Source organism: Oncorhynchus masou, chromosome 17 (assembly GCF_036934945.1).
Source record: "Oncorhynchus masou masou isolate Uvic2021 chromosome 17, UVic_Omas_1.1, whole genome shotgun sequence".
NCBI lineage: Eukaryota > Metazoa > Chordata > Actinopteri > Salmoniformes > Salmonidae > Oncorhynchus > Oncorhynchus masou.
Genome location: NC_088228.1, coordinates 23900893 through 23920403, shown reverse-complemented (window position 1 = coordinate 23920403; position 19511 = coordinate 23900893). Strand labels below are relative to the sequence as shown.

The 19511-nt window shown below is 41.9% G+C and overlaps 1 protein-coding gene across 5 annotated transcripts in view; it reads right to left on the bottom strand.

Annotated features, from left to right (window-relative positions):
* The window catches only part of LOC135558725 (sickle tail protein homolog), a 53353-nt gene that overhangs the window by 18446 nt on the left and 15396 nt on the right, over positions 1-19511 (bottom strand). For 4 of the 5 annotated variants that reach the window (XM_064992805.1, XM_064992801.1, XM_064992802.1 and 1 more), the window contains exons 2-9: positions 13212-13516; positions 10491-10686; positions 10097-10295; positions 9371-9467; positions 3131-3936; positions 1731-1858; positions 1400-1569; positions 383-567 (exon numbers count right to left, since the gene is read on the bottom strand). In XM_064992805.1, the coding sequence (XP_064848877.1) occupies positions 383-567; positions 1400-1569; positions 1731-1858; positions 3131-3936; positions 9371-9467; positions 10097-10295; positions 10491-10686; positions 13212-13516 (2086 nt within the window). Of the gene's footprint in view, positions 1-382; positions 568-1399; positions 1570-1730; positions 1859-3130; positions 3937-9370; positions 9468-10096; positions 10296-10490; positions 10687-12638; positions 12803-13211; positions 13517-19511 lie in introns of those variants that run through there. The other variant, XM_064992804.1, reaches the window with a different exon arrangement.

Below are 19511 nucleotides of genomic sequence, written 5' to 3'. Positions count from 1 at the left end.
GCAGTTTTGCCACATAAAAAAAACAAATATGGCATCTGGAGCGGATTACTATCGTCTGATTACTGTTTATTGTTCCAATTGTGAATGTTGAAAGGCTACCATAGCACATCAAATTATAATTCTAATCTAATGCTTTAAAATCATAATATTTAAGTATGCAAGGTAGCATTTGGTTGGACGGTGTATACCATGTGTATCCTGTACATACGACTAATAACTCTTGAAACTCGAACTTGGAAACTAAGATCATATTATTTACTCTTTTTTGACGAGCACCAAAGAGTATGCAAAAGTAAGATAGGCAAAATAAAGTCAATGCCCTCATTAAATGTCTATCCTGTCAATCAGTTTGTGGGGCTCTACAATACTTCCAAACCCTTACCTGAGCTGGGCTAGTACTCTCTCCTCCATGGCCAGGTACTTGTGTCTCTCCTCATCCACTGTGGTCCTCTGTCTCTGGGCAGGCTCTGTCTCATGCTGCTGTCTCTGTAATGTCTCAGACATAACCCCAGTCAGCTCCTGCTCCGCTCTCTTCAGCATCACCCTCACACTGTCTTGGTTCTGCATCTGTGGATGGATCATCACACCCACTGGTCTCAGGACTCTCAGTGGTATTACAAACAGTATATCTAATGACTAATATACAGCTATTTGATGGATGAATGTGATGAATGTAATGGCTGAACTTGTTTTTGGAGGACGACATAAAAACCTAATTAAGATGTACTGTATATATGCAGATTTGGATGATCGTGATGTGCGGCTTGAGTACGCAAATCTGTTGATCACATACAAAAACACACCTCATAAAAATATGCTGTGTACATGTCCAGGTAACTGACAAAATAATGGAAACACTTGAGTAAACAAGGGATAGAACGTCTATTCAAAGCAGGTTCTTCCAAACAGGTGTGGTTCCTGAGTTAATTAAGCAATTAATATCCCATCGTGCTCAGGGTCATGTATAAAAATGCTGGGCAGGCCATTATGTTTGGCTACCATGGCAATGCCCCCATACAATGACAAGGACTTCATCCACAGGGCACGAGTGGTCACTGAATGGTTTGATGAACATGAAAACGATGTTAACAATATGCCATCGCCGTCTCAGTCACCAGATCTCAACCCAATTGAACACTTATAGGAGATTCTGGACTGGCGCCTGAGACAGCGTTTTCCACCACCATCAACAAAACACCAAATGATGGTGGAATAATGGACTCACATCCCTCAAATAGAGTTCCAGATACTTGTAGAATCTATGCTAAGGTGCATTGAAGCTGTTCTGTCACTTCATCAAGGCACTTTATTTTGGAGTTCCCTTTATTTTGGCAGAGTTACCTGTACATTGTATCTATGCAGATAACGGACGAATGTAATGTGCAGGTGGCTTGACTACCTGTAGCTGTCTGAGATGGTGCAGCTGCTGTCGCAGATCAGTGACGTTCCTCCTGACAGTGGTCAGTGTGACCTGCAGGGCGGGGTCAGGGGGATAGGCCTGAGAGACTAGAGCACTGGCGGCGTCTGCCAGGAGGGCAGGGTTTCTGGCTGCAGGAACTGGTGACACTCCTACATATCAGATCAGTTAGACACAATTCTATGAGTAACTGTAATGTGGGATTAAAATAGGGAAGATACAAAATAACTTTCATTAACCATGTATGGAAAAACAAAAAAACTAATACAATACTGACTTTGTAACACTAATATAGTTATGTAATAACAGTTACCTGCACTGTTGTTTACATGGAAAGGAGAAGCAGTCCTCCCATCTCTCTCAGCTGGCCCAATAAAAAGTGCATGCTGAACAAGGCCAGCAAGACTGGCGATCTGTTGTTCCATGGCCTTCATTCGCTCACTGCCAAAAAACAATACATGTTTGGCCCAAAACAATACGGTGCTACCTACGTAGTTCACAATACTGTGCTATGTAATTATTATTATTTTTTAAATATTTATTTAACCTTTATTCAACTCGGCAACTACGTAGTTCACAATACTGTGCTATGTAATTATTATAATTTTCTTATTTTTTATTTAACCTTTATTCAACTAGGCAAATCAGTTAAGAACAAATTAGTATTTACAATGATGGCCTAGGGACAGTGGGTTAACTGCCTTTTTCAGGGGCAGAACAACAGATTTTTACCATGTCAGCTCTGGGATTAGAGCCAGTAACCTTTCGGTTACTGGTCCAACGCTCTAACCACTCGGCTAATTGCCCCCCAAACAATACATTGTTAACAATACAGCGCTATTTACTTCACAATACAGTGCTATGTAATTCATAATACTGTGTTGTGTCGTTAGTCCACAATACAGTGCTATGTAGTTCATAATACTGTGTTGCGTAGTTAGTTCACAATACAGTGCTATGTAGTTCATAATACTGTGTTGCGTAGTTAGTTCACAATACAGTGCTATGTAGTTCATAATACTGTGTTGCGTCGTTAGTTCACAATACAGTGCTATGTAGTTCATAATACTGTGTTGCGTAGTTAGTTCACAATACAGTGCTATGTAGTTCATAATACTGTGTTGCGTAGTTAGTTCACAATACTGTGCTATGTAGTTCACAATACAGCGCTATGTAGTTCATAATACTGTGTTGTGTAGTTAGTTCACAATACAGTGCTATGTAGTTCATAATACTGTGTTGTGTAGTTAGTTCACAATACAGTGCTATGTAGTTCATAATACTGTGTTGCGTAGTTAGTTCACAATACAGTGCTATGTAGTTCATAATACTGTATTGTGTCGTTAGTTCACAATACTGTGCTATGTAGTTCACAATACAGCGCTATGTAGTTCATAATACTGTGTTGTGTAGTTAGTTCACAATACAGTGCTATGTAGTTCATAATACTGTGTTGCGTAGTTAGTTCACAATACAGTGCTATGTAGTTCATAATACTGTATTGTGTCGTTAGTTCACAATACTGTGCTATGTAGTTCACAATACAGCGCTATGTAGTTCATAATACTGTGCTATGTAGTTCATAATACTGTGCTAGTGTATAACAATATTGTGTTTTGTAGTACTGTGCTATGTGCTATGTTCATAAAACCCCAAGTTCAAGTGGTAGTTTGCCTCAGACTGCCCAGCCCTTCTCTCTGTTTTTTGTCTCACCTGGTCTGAGGGTCATTGGGGGTGAGGTGACCCTGGAACAATTTGTCGCCATGGTGCCCTGGGGGGAACTCCAGGAACACAGGAGAGGACACAGAGGACACACCACCCCTGGTCCTGTTCACCACCTCCACAGTATTACCATTACTCTCCCTCCGCAGGGACCGGCGAATAGGAGACCCTCTCTCCGGGGCCAGAGGGCCATGGTTGTCAATCATCCTGACCTCATTCACTCTGTGAGGGGAAGGTGGTGGGGTTTTGGTGTCGAACTGCGGTAGTCCCTGGTTTTCACCATACCTCCGGCACTTCTGTCTGTAGAGGGAGTGCTGCTGCTCTGGGTTCTCTGAATAGGAGGCTGTGGACTTGCCTGAAGCCCGGAGGAGGCCACCACCCATGTCGACCACGTCCCCCATGTGGCTGCCCCCCTGTGAGGAGGCGATACTCAGCCGGCCCTCCTGGACAGCGTAGGGGTCAGTGACGTTGACATACAACCCGTCGGCACGCCCCAGCGCCATACTCTTACTGCTCAGGTCCTCATCAGGTTTGACATCTCTTCTCTCCAGGATGGCGCTGGGGCAGGGGGTGACGGACCTGCTGGGTGGCCCGCTGGACATGCTGGCCCTGGGGAGGGTGGCACTGCCTGGCACCCTACCCCCAGCCTGGCGACCATAGGGGATCCTGGAGGGGGAGGAGGGCATGGAGCGGGCCATGGGGGGAGACATGGACCCCTGAATGGCGTGGACAGGAATGCGGGTAGATTGTAAAGTGTGGACAGGGCTATGACTTCCATACAGTATCTCTCTTGGTATCTGTAGACAGGAGGAAATTCAGAGCACATATCATCTTAAAGTCAATGGAAAGAGACTAGAAAAGCCTGCTAATACAAAACTTGATGAGCTATGCAGAGAGATTCTCAGTCATTAGGTTAGCGGTATGTCTGTGTTCTCAACAATTAATCTATAAAAAACATCTTCTGTTGTCCCTCCCTGACTGTCATACATGTCAAAATATTACCTTCAAAATGACAAATCGCAGACAGAACGAGGATCTGTTCTGACAAAGGCCATATACAGAGTGTGAGAGAAACAGAGAGGAAAATCACATCCACAAAGGTTGAATGGTACCATAGCTAAACAACACTGTCATGCCTCGCCATGTACAGAGCAGACACAGAGAGCGTTTGTTGTGTTCACTATGAGTGCAGGACAAGATCAATATGCAGTATGAGGAACTCCTAACATGACCATTGCATTGACATATAATTCTCCCTGATCTGCCTCTTTGTCTGTACTCACTTCCGAACCTTTTCACAACAACAATCCAAAAAGATTGTTTACATCATCATACTGTCAAATAAAATGGACTCGTTTCCGTGAAACAGTCAATTAATGTTGATGTTTAAACATACAGCATGGCTTTACGATGACCTTTTTTACAAGGAGCAAGTGTGTGCCAAAGTTGAAAAATGTAAGAGCACACAGTAATCTTTGTAGTAATGGTACAAGCATGGTAATTATGAATCTGCGCTCAGTGTATTCTCCATGACACTCACGGGCTGCGGTACAGTGAAGTAATCATTGTAACAATTATCATCTGGGTGATTTTTAAATGGGCGCATATGCGAGTAAAATGGTTGCACTGTAGAGCCCTCTGCAGCTAATCCTTTATTACCTCCAATTTCATGGTATCCAATTGTTAGTAGTTACTGTCTTGTCTCATCGGTACAACTCCCGTACGGGCTCAGGAGAGACGAAGGTCGAGAGCCATACTTCCTCCGAAACACAACCCAACCAAGCTGCACTGCTTCTTAACACAGCGCGCATCCAACCCGGAAGCCAGCCACACCAACCTAGCGACCTGGTCAGCGTGCACTGTGTCCGGCCCGCCACAGGAGTCACTAGTGTGCAATGAGACAAGGATATTCCTACCGGCCAAACTCTCCCTAATCCAGACAACGCTAGGCCAATTGTGCGTCGCCCCATGGACCTACAGTACAATTTTTTTTTGTACACTCTTAGAAAAAAGGGTTTCAAAAGGGTTCTTCGGTAGATACCTTTTTGGTTCCAGGTAGAACTCTTTTAGGTTGTATGTACTGTATATAGAACCCTCTGTGGAAAGGATTAAACCTGGAACCAAAAATGGTTCTTCAAAGGGTTCTCATATAGTACTCACACTCTTCTTAGTCCTCGTGCTACATGCTTTACCTTCAGCAGATCAGCAGATTTGAACAGTGATAAGAGAGTTCTACAATGGTTGCATGATGCAAGAGAGGTGTGGGCTAACTTGGCTCTCTGCTATTTCATAGGGATTGTTTATTCCCCCTTCATAAGGCGGCGTGTCATAACAGATACAACTGTAATTTGAATATTCCAGTATTAACCCTAGAGTCAAAGAGGTGACCTCATTTACAACGACCGCAAATAAAGCGAAATAGAGTATTAAACCGATTGTATTTTTATGCAAATAAGAGAGCAGCTCATTCATACACAACTTGCCATCTGCTATGTTTGCTATAGTTATAGTATTTTGTGCATAATTCTAGCATAATTATCTTCATGACCTTTTGAGCTTAACATTGATACCACAATATTTCCACAACAAAGCACACATACATAGACAATTAACATACACTCTTGTAAAAAAAGGTTTCCAAAAGGGTTCTGCGGTTGTCCCCATAGGAGAACCCTGTTTGGTTCCATGTAGAACCCTCTGTGGAAAGGGTTCTACCTGGAACCAAAAGGGTTCTACCTGGAACTAAAAAAGGGTTCTTCTAAGGGTTCTCTTACGGGGACAGCTGAAAAACCCTGTAGGCCTGCTACAATGGAAATATTTTCTATCTTGTATCCCCCCATTAACCTTTGCTCATCCTGTGATAAAACAACAACAATATTTTTAGAGCAAGGCATTATCAATGTTATCTGCTCAGAAATACCCCCAAAACACATACCCCATCTATGGAACAACATGCTGGGCTGACCACCAGTGGGTACAGTAATAAACTTAAACAAAGACACATTTCCAAGCTGCGATGCATTCCAGACCAGTGCAAAAGTGAGATCATCTTTCATCCATGGGGCCGAACAGTCTCTGTCTATCTATATCTGAGGTGATCTCTCATAGGAGAGGAAGATCTGCGCTACCACTAAACTCACATAAATACTCTGATCATACAGTGAGGTGAGCCTGATTTAAGGTGCGAGTTAAATCAAGTAGATCGGAGGATCAATCTGAGGATGATCGGGCAGGCTCTTCCTCTGGTGGAGGTTCGACGCGGTACGTCTATCCATCAATCTAACAGGACGCTCTGGAAACAACAGGACATCGGATCCCTAGGCATTACTTCTCCTCAGACCACAAAACAACGTGCTGAAAACAACACCCACCGAAGGAATTTGAGCGCTTTCCTAGTAGGATTACATGCCTCCCAATCCCTCATGGCACCCTGGCTCTGTGATAAAGCTGATAGTTGGAAAAGAAAGACTCTTCTCAAGCCTCTATGGCCCCATCCAGTGCCCAGTCCCTGATAAATGCTGAGAAATATGATGCAAATATGCCATTGTGTAATGCAGCAGGATATGAATAACACACGGTACTCTTTGTCGGACATATCCAGTCACACAGCTTCAAATCGAATCAAATCAAATTGTAATTGTCACATAGACCGAATACAACAGTGGAATGCTTACTCACAAGCCCTTAACCAACAAAGTAGTTTTAAGAAAAATACCTAAAAAACCAAAGAAATAAAAGTAACAAATAATTAAAGAGCAGCAGTAAGGTAACAATAGCGAGGCTATATACAGGGGGTACCGGTACAGAGTCAATGTGCAGGGGCACCGGTTAGTCGAGGTAATTGAGGTAATATGTACATATGGACTATGTCACTATATTGTAGACAGCCACTATCTGGAGAAAGAAACAAGATATAATATCATATGACTTTCAACAGTTTGTTGAGACACATCTTATGTGGCTATGGTATTACTTTACTCTGGCTTTCTTTCTATATGACATGAACTACATCATTGGCGGTCAATAATATCCTAATGTTGACATTTTGTTGCTGTAATAGAAGTACAGACAATTCTACTGTAAATACTTGTCATTTCTAATCCAGAATGGGAGCTTGCCTCGAAAGGATCAACGTACTAGATATTACATTAGTACATGTAGCATGGTTTCAATTCAGACCAATGTAGTGATCCTATAACATGGCCAATGTGATTATTGGATAAAAGACAGTTACGAGAAGAGTGAGTTTATCATATTATCAGGATCATGGTATACTGACTGGTACTACAGCGGATTCCTGTCATGTGAGAGAGGAGTTTCTGAAAACAGAAAGCTTGATCGTGTTACCTCAGAGTAACACGAAAAAATTCTAATAGTAAAAACACTGACATTTCCTAAAAAGGATCAAATTTAATCAAAATCGTCTGCCCAGTGGATTCTAGAGGCTCCAGGATATTGGTTCCTCTGACTAGGAATCTCAACATCAGTTGGAAACCAATGCAGAGGGGCATCATAACTGCTTATTAGGGTATACCCAAACACAGAAGAAAAACCCTGCTTCTGATCCTGCTTCTGCTACAGTCGAGAATAAACAAGGCTGCTTTTATCCCTGTGTGTCTCAGCATGATGAGCTACGGGCCCCTGCAGAGGTGCAAAGAAGAATTACTTTGACGTACTCCTTAAGTAGTTCTTTGGGGTGTCTGTACTTTACTAGTTATATTTCTGACAACTTTTACTTCTACTTCAATACATTCCTATATTGAATGTACATTTTCCTCCATACATTTTCCCTGACACCCAAAAGTACTTGTTTGAATGCTTTAGAAGGACAGGAAAATAGTCAAATTAATGCCCTTATTAAGAGAACATCCCTGGTCATCCCTACTTCCTCTGCATGTGTTTAAACACACGCTTAGTTTGTAAATAATGTCTGAGTGTTGGAGTGTGCCATTGGCTATCCATAATAAAAAATTAAAATGGTGCCATCTGATTTGCTTAAAATAAGGAATTTGAAATGATTTAGAATTTTACTTTTGATACGTACAGTACGTACACTACCGTTCAAAAGTTTGGGGTCTCTTACACATTTTTTGTCCATTAACATAACATCAAATTGATCATAAATACAGTGTAGACATTGTTAATGTTGTAAATGACTATTATAGCTGGAAACAGCAGATTTTCTTATGGTATATCGACATAGGCGTACAGAGGCCCATTATCAGCAACCATCACTCCTGTGTTCCAATGGCACGTTGCTCATCCAAGTTCATCATTTTAAAAGGCTAACTGATCATTAGAAAACCCTTTTACAATTATATTAGAACAGATGAAAACTGTTGTGCTAATTAAAGAAGCAATAAAACTGGACTTCTTTAGACTAGTTGAGTATCTGGAGCATCAGAATTTGTGTGTTTGATTACAGGCTCAAAATGGTCAGAAACAAAGACCTTTCTTCTGAAACTCATCAGTCTATTCTTGTTCTGAGAAATGAAGGCTATTCCATGTGAGAAATTGCCAAGAAACTGAAGATCTCGTACAACGCTGTGTACTACTCCCTTCACAGAACAGCACAAACTGGCTCTAACCAGAATAGAACCAGAATAGAAAGACAAGTGGGAGGCCCCAGTGCACAACTGAGCAAGAGGACAAGTACATTAGTCCTCAACTGGCAGCTTCCTTAAATAGTACCCACAAAACACCAGTCTCAATGTCAACAGTGAAGAGGCGACTGCGGGATGCTGGCCTTCTAGGCAGTGTTTGTGTTCTTTTGCCCATCTTAATCTTTTCTTTTTATTGGCCAGTCTGAGATATGGCTTTTTCTTTGCAACTCTGCCTAGAAGGCCAGCATCCCGGAGTCGCCTCTTCACTGTTGACGTTGAGACTGGTGTTTTGCAGATACTACTTAATGAAGCTGCCAGTTGAGGACTTGTGAGGCGTCTGTTTCTCAAACTAGACACTCTAATGTACTTGTCCTCCAATACTTTTAGACATTTACTCAAGTAGTATTTTACTGGGTGACTTTCACTTTTACTTAAGTCATTTTCTATTAAGGTATCTTTACTTTTACTCAAGTATGACAATTAGGTACTTTTTCCACCACTGTCCCCTGGTTAGGGATTTAGGAGCGGAAGCTTCCTTGGTGCCAAATATATAGACAGCTAGATTTAGGCGACTTAGGGGAGTTTGTGCACTTGGCTGTGTTGCCGTGCAAGGTCAGGCTTCACTAACCCCGCCGTCGGCATTGTTGGACCTTGCGTTGCTGCGATTGAAGGCGTGTGCAGGGTCTTTGTGGTACACCTTCAGACAGCAGCCAGGTGTGATATTTCTGGAAAGAAGAAAAGACACGTCAAAGTTACACTGGTTGAAGTAAACACAGGTCATCGCCATCTAACAGCCTAACAGTGAACTCCACTCCACTGTATAACTGGAAACCCTTCCGGTACTATATTCATCAGTCTACTGTAGTGTCTGTGCAGATTAGGGTGTGGTCAAGACAGACACCCTGTTATCAGCAGCACACGCTCAGACATCGGCCTCCTCTCTAATTTCCTCAACAATACCACGTTTAATGCCTCCCTGCCTAAACTGAAAGAGCAGGAGGTGGAGTATTATTCATGCAGCGCTTTGGATGCTGAAATGCCAAAGTAGAGACAAAATTAATTGCAAGCCTCCCCTGTAATTTTAAGATCCATACTAAAAGATGGATTGTTTTAACAGCATAGATAGGACATAATTTACTCTATTACTATATAGTAGTATACATGGTGCTGTACACAAAGCTTGACAATCCCTTTTTTGCCCAACCTCAACATAGAGTAGCATTAGGTAGTATCATATTACTGTACCCTGTAATCCTTCCAGTGTTGCATGCACTATAGACTAGCATAACATGCTTACTGGAGGGGAAAAGTCATTAAAAAAAGCAAAGTCATAAATATAGCTAGATGAACTCACCTGACATCAGTTAGCTCGTAGTATATATTTCTTGTGTCATCCTTGATGTAGACGGCCACACTGGGAGACTCCAGCATCTTTATGGTGAGCTGATGGGGGAAGGCACTCACAAACAGAGCCCTGACGGTGTCTCCACTGGTGATTTCATTGGGCATCCGGATCTGCTTGGTCTCCTCTGCGTACTGCAGGTACAGCACACCTGGAGAGGTGAGGGTGAAAGAGTGAGAGTGAGAGTGAGAGAGAGAGAGAGAGGGGGGGGGGGACATGTGAGTGCTCAAGGAGAGTGATTGTGTGAGAAATTGAGTGATAGAGAAAGCATGTCATCACACACTGAGAGCCTGTGTGACACAGAGCTTGCAGGAAAGAAAAGTCCTGACAGCTCCATAGTACCTACCTAGTGATCTGTCCCTGGTCTGGTTGGCAGAGTGGACCACCGGCAGACTGGCCCGTGCCCGACAGCCCCGGGTGAAGGCAGCAGGACCATCTCCCTCTGACATGGTCTCCTTAGACTCCAGAGAGACCACGGAGAGGTGCTCCAGTTGCTCCCCTACACCGGGCGGGGGGCTGACAGAGTGCGGGGGGCTCCTGACCTGGAGAAGCAGAAGGAGAAATGAAAAATTGAGGAACAGTCACCAGCACACACTCACTAAAATCCTGTAGTCAAAGATGTGGTGTATTCAACCTTAAGCAATGTCTACTTCCACTGCATAACTGTGAAACATGCACAGACACACACACAGTATGTCTTTAAGTCCACTACAGATTTGTAATTCTTGCAACAAAAACCCCCCCAGATATAATCACGTGTGATGTGAATGTGTCCCTGATGCATCCTGCATCTGTAGGGGGACTTTTGGGGACATCTGCAACCTGATACAAACACACACACACACACTGAGTCACTCACTGCATTTACATTTTAAGCTTGGCACTGACTGGGCTATGGTGACACACTGGTGAATAACCACCTCAGGCAGCTCTATGGATCAGAGCACCCTGTCCACTTCACTTTGACTGGCATAATAATCATTACATTACAGAAATACAGAATTTGTTCTTGACTGACTTGCCGAGTTAAATAAAGGTTCCATTTTCTTTTAAATAAAAAAATAAAAAAGTGGGAGTAAAACCATGTACCACACATAATAACTACAGACAGGTACAGTGTAACTACAGTGTAAAGACAGGTTCACATTGTGATAGTGCTTACAGCTTGTACAATAATGCAACAAAGTAAATGTAGCACATTGTAGCTAGTACATGTTAAAGCCAGTGTCACTAAAGTGGGACTCACCGATCTGACTATCAAAGCTTGTAAAAGGTCCCCTCTAGAAGGACCTTGCCATTTCTGAGCAGTGAAAACAAAGACTCCACTTTGTTCAGCTACAAGCCTCTCAGACCAAGATGGACTCAGCCTGTCAAGAGTTCATTAGAACAAAAACACTTCCAAGTGTGCCCCCAAAACATATGGACCCCATCTACAATTGCATACCTTTCCACCATAAGGTAGCACTCAGTTACTATTCAAGATGTTACTAATAGTGAAGTGAGGGGAGAGCGCAGCACAGTGAGCCCACTAGGGAAGAAAGCTGGGTCCAAGCATTAGTTTGCTCAAATGGCACACTTTGATCTCCTCTAATCGCTGGCAGAAGCACGGGCTTCTGAGAGACCAGACCATGATCCATCTGCTTTGGTGAGATGCCAGGTCCTTGAACTCAATTGTAAAAATGTTTTATCCTCAACCCCTCCCTTTTAGTGCAAACCATTAGAATGATCACACTGGGTAACAGGTGGATGGATGAGCATTTTAGTCCCACAGCAATGTTGACTTTACCACATAAGAAGAGGGCTATGGTTACACTGTTCAATTGTTGGACTTTATGATATGTACCCACTGACTCTTGAACATAATTTATAAATGCCTTATGAGCTTAGTTCAACTGTCATACCTGTTTAACTCCGATGTTTGTAAACAAAGCAAATATAGACAAACGAGACTCAAAACATGGTTAAAACTATAATTAGTATATCACGGATGGTCAGTCCTTGCATCCATAGCTCTGTCTATTAATGTAAGAGCGGTTACATTTGTACAGCCCCATCCCTCAGCTTTTAACGAAACAATGGCGGGCAGCCAATCAGCAGCTGAAACAATTAATGCAAATATACAGCGATGTGCTTGGGGTGTTTTTGTATTTATTTTGGATCCCCATTAGCTGCTGCTACTCTTCCTGGGGTCCAGCAAAATTAAGGCAGTTATACAATACAGGCGCTACACTAAATTGAAATGGGGAAAAATACAAAATACAAAAGATTAGATCTAACGTTACTGGTAGCATAGGCTACATTGATTAGGAAATGTGTAGGACAGGCCATTGCGGGTATCTGCTTTCCTCATATCGAACAAGTTAACGTTAATCTGCAAACCACCAACAAGTTATCACTAGCCTACTGTAAAAACATATGCACTATACCTACTATAATTGCACAACTAATAGCAAAGTAGGTAAAGTAGGCTTATGTACTTTCATTGATAAATTACCTGAACGTAAATATCAAAGCCTCATTCGGAAACGATTAACATCCATCTATAAAATGTCGACTCTGATTTGAAATGCGTCAAGGTGAGAGCGCGCTACATGCGATGCGCCCTTCTACTTAATTCCGAACAAAATAGGAGGCTTCTTTCGCAATGACTCCAACAAAACCGCGTTCGTTTGTAAAATGAGCTCTCCTTGAGCTTGCCCTTCCATGAAGTGGCCATGGAAACAAACTCCACCTAGCCCACATGCGGGTCTAGACTTACCCGTCAAACTTGCAGAACAGTCAAAGTTTATTTTTACCACATGGGAGAGTGCATGTCCACACTTCTAGCATAAGCGCGCGCACGGCACCTCCCCCCCTAATGCGGCAACGGTTATGTATACAGACAGAGCGCCTGCTATTTCAGGTAGGATGGACAATAGGCTAATCCTATGGTCCATTCTTTATGCTGTTTATGCTGTCAGTACTGAGAATGTTTATTCACCTGTCTATTTCCATAATTTTCATTAGGCTATTCTCCAGGCCACTATGCAGGGAAATCAGAACCAACAAATTATTTTTTTTCACTTACATCTCTGAGGCGATCCTGATGGCCCATGAGGTGGTCCTGATGGCCCATGATGACAGCAGCATGGTGAGGATACCTCTGCTTCAGGTGCTCCAGGAACACCTCTTTCTTCCTCTCTATGTCAGCGTGCTGCATGGTCAGGGGGTCCCTGGTGCTGCGGTGCCCTTGCCCTCCGATGGTGTACCTCCTGGGGACAGTGCTAGGGGAGTGTGGCTCAGAGTGGTGGTTCTGGTTCTCTAGGTTCTGATGTCTGTAGAGGCGCTTTACATCCTCAGGTGATGACAGTCTTGGGTTGTTGTTTCCTGACTCTATTGGTAAAACAGATATTAAATATTAAGATATCTGGATTCAAACACACCAAACACATTATGTTGTTATGAAGTAAAAAACAACATCAACCATTCTTACATGGATTCTGACACATGTTCACTAATATATCTACTCCTGGATTGTTAATTGGACTCATTCTGTGATTTCTTGATTTCCTGTTTTGATTTTTGATTATTTGTGTATTTGTGAGCCATTCTACTGTTGGAGCTAGTAGCATAAGCATTTCACTGCACCTGCTATAACACCTGCAAATCTGTGTAACCAACCAATTAACTTTGATTTGATTTTGATGATCATGCATGATGTGTACAACAGTATTTAACGTGATGAGTAATCATAGCTGTCTGTTCCATGAACCTTCAGAAAGTTGTTTTGTCCTGAACAATTCAATGGGTGACAGTCTAAGCTGCACTCATCTCCGGCCATGAGTTCAAAACTCAGCACATTTGTTTATTCATGCAGCAAGCACACGAATACAAAAGCAACATTAACTGTCCCTGTATACTGTATTCAAAGATGCAACACAGACCACTTCAGCATTGGTATGTATATATGTTACCTAAATTTCCTCCATCAGCAAGAAGCCTGAAGATGCACAACACACAACTCTGAACTCAGGCATGTGCCTTACTACGTATGTTGTAAATCCAGAATCCAGAAATGTGGATAGAAAAAGAAAACATTTGACTATGTATGGCTTAAGAATGATAAGGCTACCATGGAGTTTGATTTTATGAAAGGTGTTATCACCTAAACATCTTGAATATGAGGGCTTAGAATCTCAAAGCAGGCAGACCCAATGAGAGAGCAGTGCTAATCCACTTTATTCATTATATCACTCAGTGTTGATTTAGTCTGGAGTCAGACTGTCTGTAGGCAGAGCCCCACCTGTTTTGCAAGTTATTTTGGCATTCATTCGTGTCACATATCGGTTTGCAAACAATGTAAAACACAAATAAAATCATTGAGTTAATAAAGCCGCATACAAATGTGGTCTTTTGTGAGTAAGGTCGCTCCAAAATGCAGGTGTCTAGCTCAGTGCTTTTTGTGGTAAAAGGGTAGCCAGCCAAAATACATAGCAGAGGCATTGATAATCTTCTCTAGTTGCGATGTGATTAGCTCAGTGTTCTGTCATGTTTGTTCATGGGGACAAAACATCACCGCAGAAGCTACAGGGCAAGCTAGGCAGTTCAAGCACTCTTGGGTGCTGCCATAGATTTACATTAGCAGTGCCCATCCAGGAAGGCTCAAGGTCATTGGCCACAGATAATATTACCTCAAATCACATTATATCTACCATAGCTTTGATTGGACTGATCATGTCAACATCATACTTTCACAATCTTAGCTAGCAAGCTAAATAAGCAATTATCATCATGAATCACATTGACAATCTACTGGCAAATAATTTTCAATCCTTGTCAGATGAAGAGAAGTTATGAGTAAAATGTATCGGTGCTTATTGTCCATTGGACATAAACATTACACAGCAAGTCGGACATCGCAAATTCAACAATGAAGGGTTTGGAAGGAAACAATGGCTAACTGCAAGCAATCACTATATTGCTTCCCCTGCTTGCTATTTGGTGGAGAGGGTATGTGGTCCAAGTCTGGGTAAGGATTTAAAACGTGTCTGAAAGGGTCTCTTTTCCAAGCTTAAAAGGATAAACATTCACACGCAGCATTCAAAACAACTGGAAACTCTGAACTGAGAAATCTTAGACTTCAGTGCTTTCAAGACAACTGTGAAAAAAAAAACTTGGACTGGGAAAATTCTGTCTCGGAATTCCAAGTCGGGAACTCTGTTCTCTTTCTAGAGCTCCGATCTGAAGATCACTGACGTCATGGTTCGACTTTGTTTTTTTTCCAAGTTCCCAGTTGTCTTGAAAGCACCAGATAATCTAAGACTTTGATGACAAAGTTTGCTCACAAGAAGGACCGCCGCGCCACTTTCAACTGAGCACAGCACAACAACGGTGAGTCCAAAAATATGTCTTGTATTCTGCTAAATGAATTATGCCAGGGTGATCAGTAGCTAATAAAGAAAGACTAAGTGTATGTTGTGTAGCAAGCTGTTAGCAGCCCATGTGTCTTAACCTAAACATTTGGTCCCTTTCCCCCTCAGAATTTATCCTACGGTTTTGACTTGGTGTACAGGGAGAATACAGTAAGAATAACATGTGTTATCAATTGTGTCGCTGTACATTTCAAAAGTGCTGAACAAGTAGTTATATCGACCGCTCACTCATTAAAGTTTTAATCTAACTGACGGTTTATTAAATTACGGCCTTATGCCGTGGTTTGTACATCTCAATTGTTATATTGCTTACAGTGCTTTCGGAAAATATTCAGACCCATTGACTTTTTCAACATTTTGTTACATTACAGACTTATTCTAAAATGGATTCATCAATCTACACACAATACTCTATAATGACAAAGTGAAAACACATTTTTTTGCTATGAGACTCAAAAATCTATCTTAGGTGCATCCTATTTCCATAGATTATTCTTAAAATGCTTCTACAACTTGATTGGAGTCCACCTGTGGTAAATTCAATTGAATGGGCATGATTTGGAAAGACACACACCTGTCTATATAAGGTCCCACAGTTGACAGTGCATGTCAGAGCAAAAACCAAGCCATGAGGTCGAAGGAATTGTCCGTAGAGCTCTGAGACAGGATTGTGTTGAGGCAAAGATCTGGGGAAGGGTACCAAAACATTTCTGCAGCTTTGAAGATCCCCAAGAACACAGTGGCCTCCATAATTCTTAAATGGAAGATGTTTGGAACCACCAAGACTCATCCTAGAGCTGGCCGCCTAGACAAACTGAGCAATTGGGGGTGAAGGGCCTTGAACAGGGAGGTGACCAAGAACCCGATGGTCACTCTGGCAGAGCTCTAGATTTTCTCTGTGGATATTGGAGAACCTTCCAGAAGGACAACCATCTCTGCAGCACTCCACAAAAATCTCTGCAGCACTCCACAGCACTCCACAGTATTATGATATGCAATGGTCAATATGCCACGTTCATTGGTTGTGAGTTGACAAACTGTGAATGCAATAGGTCTACTTATTAATAGAAAATATCCTTCTTATGATTGAGTAAAAACTGAACACTTGTCCTACATCAGGCATTCGACTTTGGAACGTCTCTAGAGAGGTTGTTGTAAGGTAGATAACATTTTATGACATTCTGTTCCGTACAGATTGCAGGCTGTGAAGGTGAGCAGTTTGACAAATTATAAAGATACAATGCTTTAAATGCTTTAATCAGAACATGCAAAAGCTATGTTTACTTCATCCTGACTAATGACTAATGCCCTGTCCACATTATTGTGTAGTATTTAGCACAACTTCAGGCAAAGAATGCTGTGAAACATTGAAGTTGACATTTTAAGTGGACCTAAAGGTATGCCTTTGATGAAGGCCATTTTGGTTAAGCAGAAATGACTTTTAGAATTCTGCTAGAAGGGTGGAGTGTGCGTGCCCGGGTTGTACGGGAGATGATGTCACAGGAAACAAGTGGCATAGATTTACACAAAGCTGCAGTGTCGTAAGAACATACCTGTTGTAGTGTAATTGCAAATCTTATATAGGAAAGAATTCAATGATGGGACAAAAGCATCACCAAGAGAAGACTCTTATAGGTTATGTTCAACATATATTTCCTTCCTGCTCTAAACAATGCCTATCCCACGAGAAAGCCATCCCTCGTTGGTTAAGGCTCTGCTGAAAAACAGACTCCCATCTGCATGTGATGTTTGCTGGGAGATGATTGCTATCTTTCCAATCTAACACAGGCAGCCCTAAAGCAGTAATCAGCCAAGTCCGGAGCAAGTCCGGAAATGGTCCCCTAACCTTTTCAGATTTTAAACAAAGGGGTACAAGCAGCATAGCCCAGAGGATGTCCTCAACCAGCATGGAGGAAAAATACATCAACAAAGGGTGTGACACAGACTAAGTTCAAGGAGGGTCCTTCTTTGATTCCAGAGGAAAGCTGGGCTTGTAACCAGAATATAGCTAATTCAGGTCCTCTCTACCACAGCTTTTCTAATTTCAACCCAGTTAGATATCAACTGTGTGTGAGTTTAAATCAGCAAGACGTCCTATTATACTCAGGATATAAAGGAAGAAAGCATGAGACAGGAGGCAGAGACAGTGGCATGTCAGAGACCCATGTACTCGTACGAGTCCTGTTGTAGTGAAGCTGGACTATTTACCTTACTGGAATTAGGTAAGAGGAGCCAAGGGCGAGAGGGAACCCATTCTGGCATGTGCAATGTGCTGTGAAGCCTCCTCAGGAGGAGGGCGGGGAAGGCAGGGATGCACATGTACACAGCTGTTGAGAATTTCACCCACGTGCTTCTATCTTGGCTATGAAACCTATTTATTGTTGATTTATCATAACCAGTTAAATAGGCAGGAATAATTTGTTTTCTGCTGTATCATTTGAGTGCACAGTAGCTCCTGAACCCAAAATAGACCCTAGGTCAGTTGGTATCAAGTTATTCACCTGTTATTCACTAGGGGTGTGTGCTGTATCAAATCTCAGCTCACATGATGTTATTACTTCGATGTGCAGCTGCTTGAAGAAACAAAATACGATACAGAAAGTCCACACATAGCCTAATATAATCTGACACTATAGCGTATAGTATGTAATTCTGGATTATAGTCCAAACCTACAGTTCATCATGATGTAGTCATAGTTGTCAGGAAATATGCTTAGTGTTTGTTGTAAGACTTAAACACTTCAGAGTTCAGACATCTTCTCTGCTTATCAAAGTTGCTGACTAATTGATGAGTTTACGAGAAATGGGTTTGTAATCCACTTATGTAATACCGTTTTGTATAGTAATACCACTCGAGAACCTTGTCCTCCCCCTTGTCTTTTATCCTGTTTGAAATATTTAAGCTTAGCGGTCCCCACTTGACAATCCTGTTAGGCTAAAACTGGGTGTTAGTCAGCTAATACTGGGAATATTATTAAGTATCTCTATAACTATAGCAACCTCCGGCTGCTGCTTTTGTTTAGGTTGAGTTTACTGGTGATTCCTCAATGACTCCTCAATGACACCTTGGATAATTATTCCCTAACATGACAGTGAGAGTATCAAAACACATCCACCAGAAGAATACTGCACAGACCACACGCAGCAAGAGACGAATCAGCAGAGAAAGTAAAATCATGAAAATAACATTTAGTCTTCACCAAGATTATATTACGCTATGGCCTTACCTCTTCTCCCTCTCCAGTGATGTTTGATGTCATGATACTCCATTACTTTGTGCCCTATTCTCTTAAACAATATGAACTCTACATTGACAGAGCACACGGTGTTCAGGTCTTTCTGTTGTGTAAGTTCATACATGGAAAGTTGCGGTTAAAACGTGTCTGTGTGTGTTCCTGAGGAAGCTCCATTGTAAAGCTGTCCTCACTTTTTCCAGACACCCTTTTTCCAGCCTTTGCCTGTGTGTTGGGGAATACTTGGCTGAACCAATTAATATAGAGTTGAAGTCAGAAGTTTACATACACTTAGGTTGGAGTCATTAAAACTCGTTTTCAACCACTCCACAAATTTCTTGTTAACAATCTATAGTTTTGGCAAGTTGGTTAGGACATCTACATCTACTAAGTAATTTTCCAACAATTGTTTACAGACAGATTTCACTGTATCACAATTCCAGTGGGTCAGAAGTTTACATACACTAAGTTGACTGTGCCTTCCAGAAAATGATGTCATGGCTTTAGAAGCTTCTGATAGGCTAATTGACATCATTTGAGTCAATTGGAGGTGTACCTGTGGATGTATTTCAAGGCCTACCTTCAAAATCAGTGTCTCTTTGCTTTACATCATGGTAAAAAATCTAAAGCCAAGACATTGTAGACCTCCACAAGTCTGGTTCATCCTTGGGACCAATTTCCAAATGCCTGAAGGTACCACATTCATATGTATAAACAATAGTA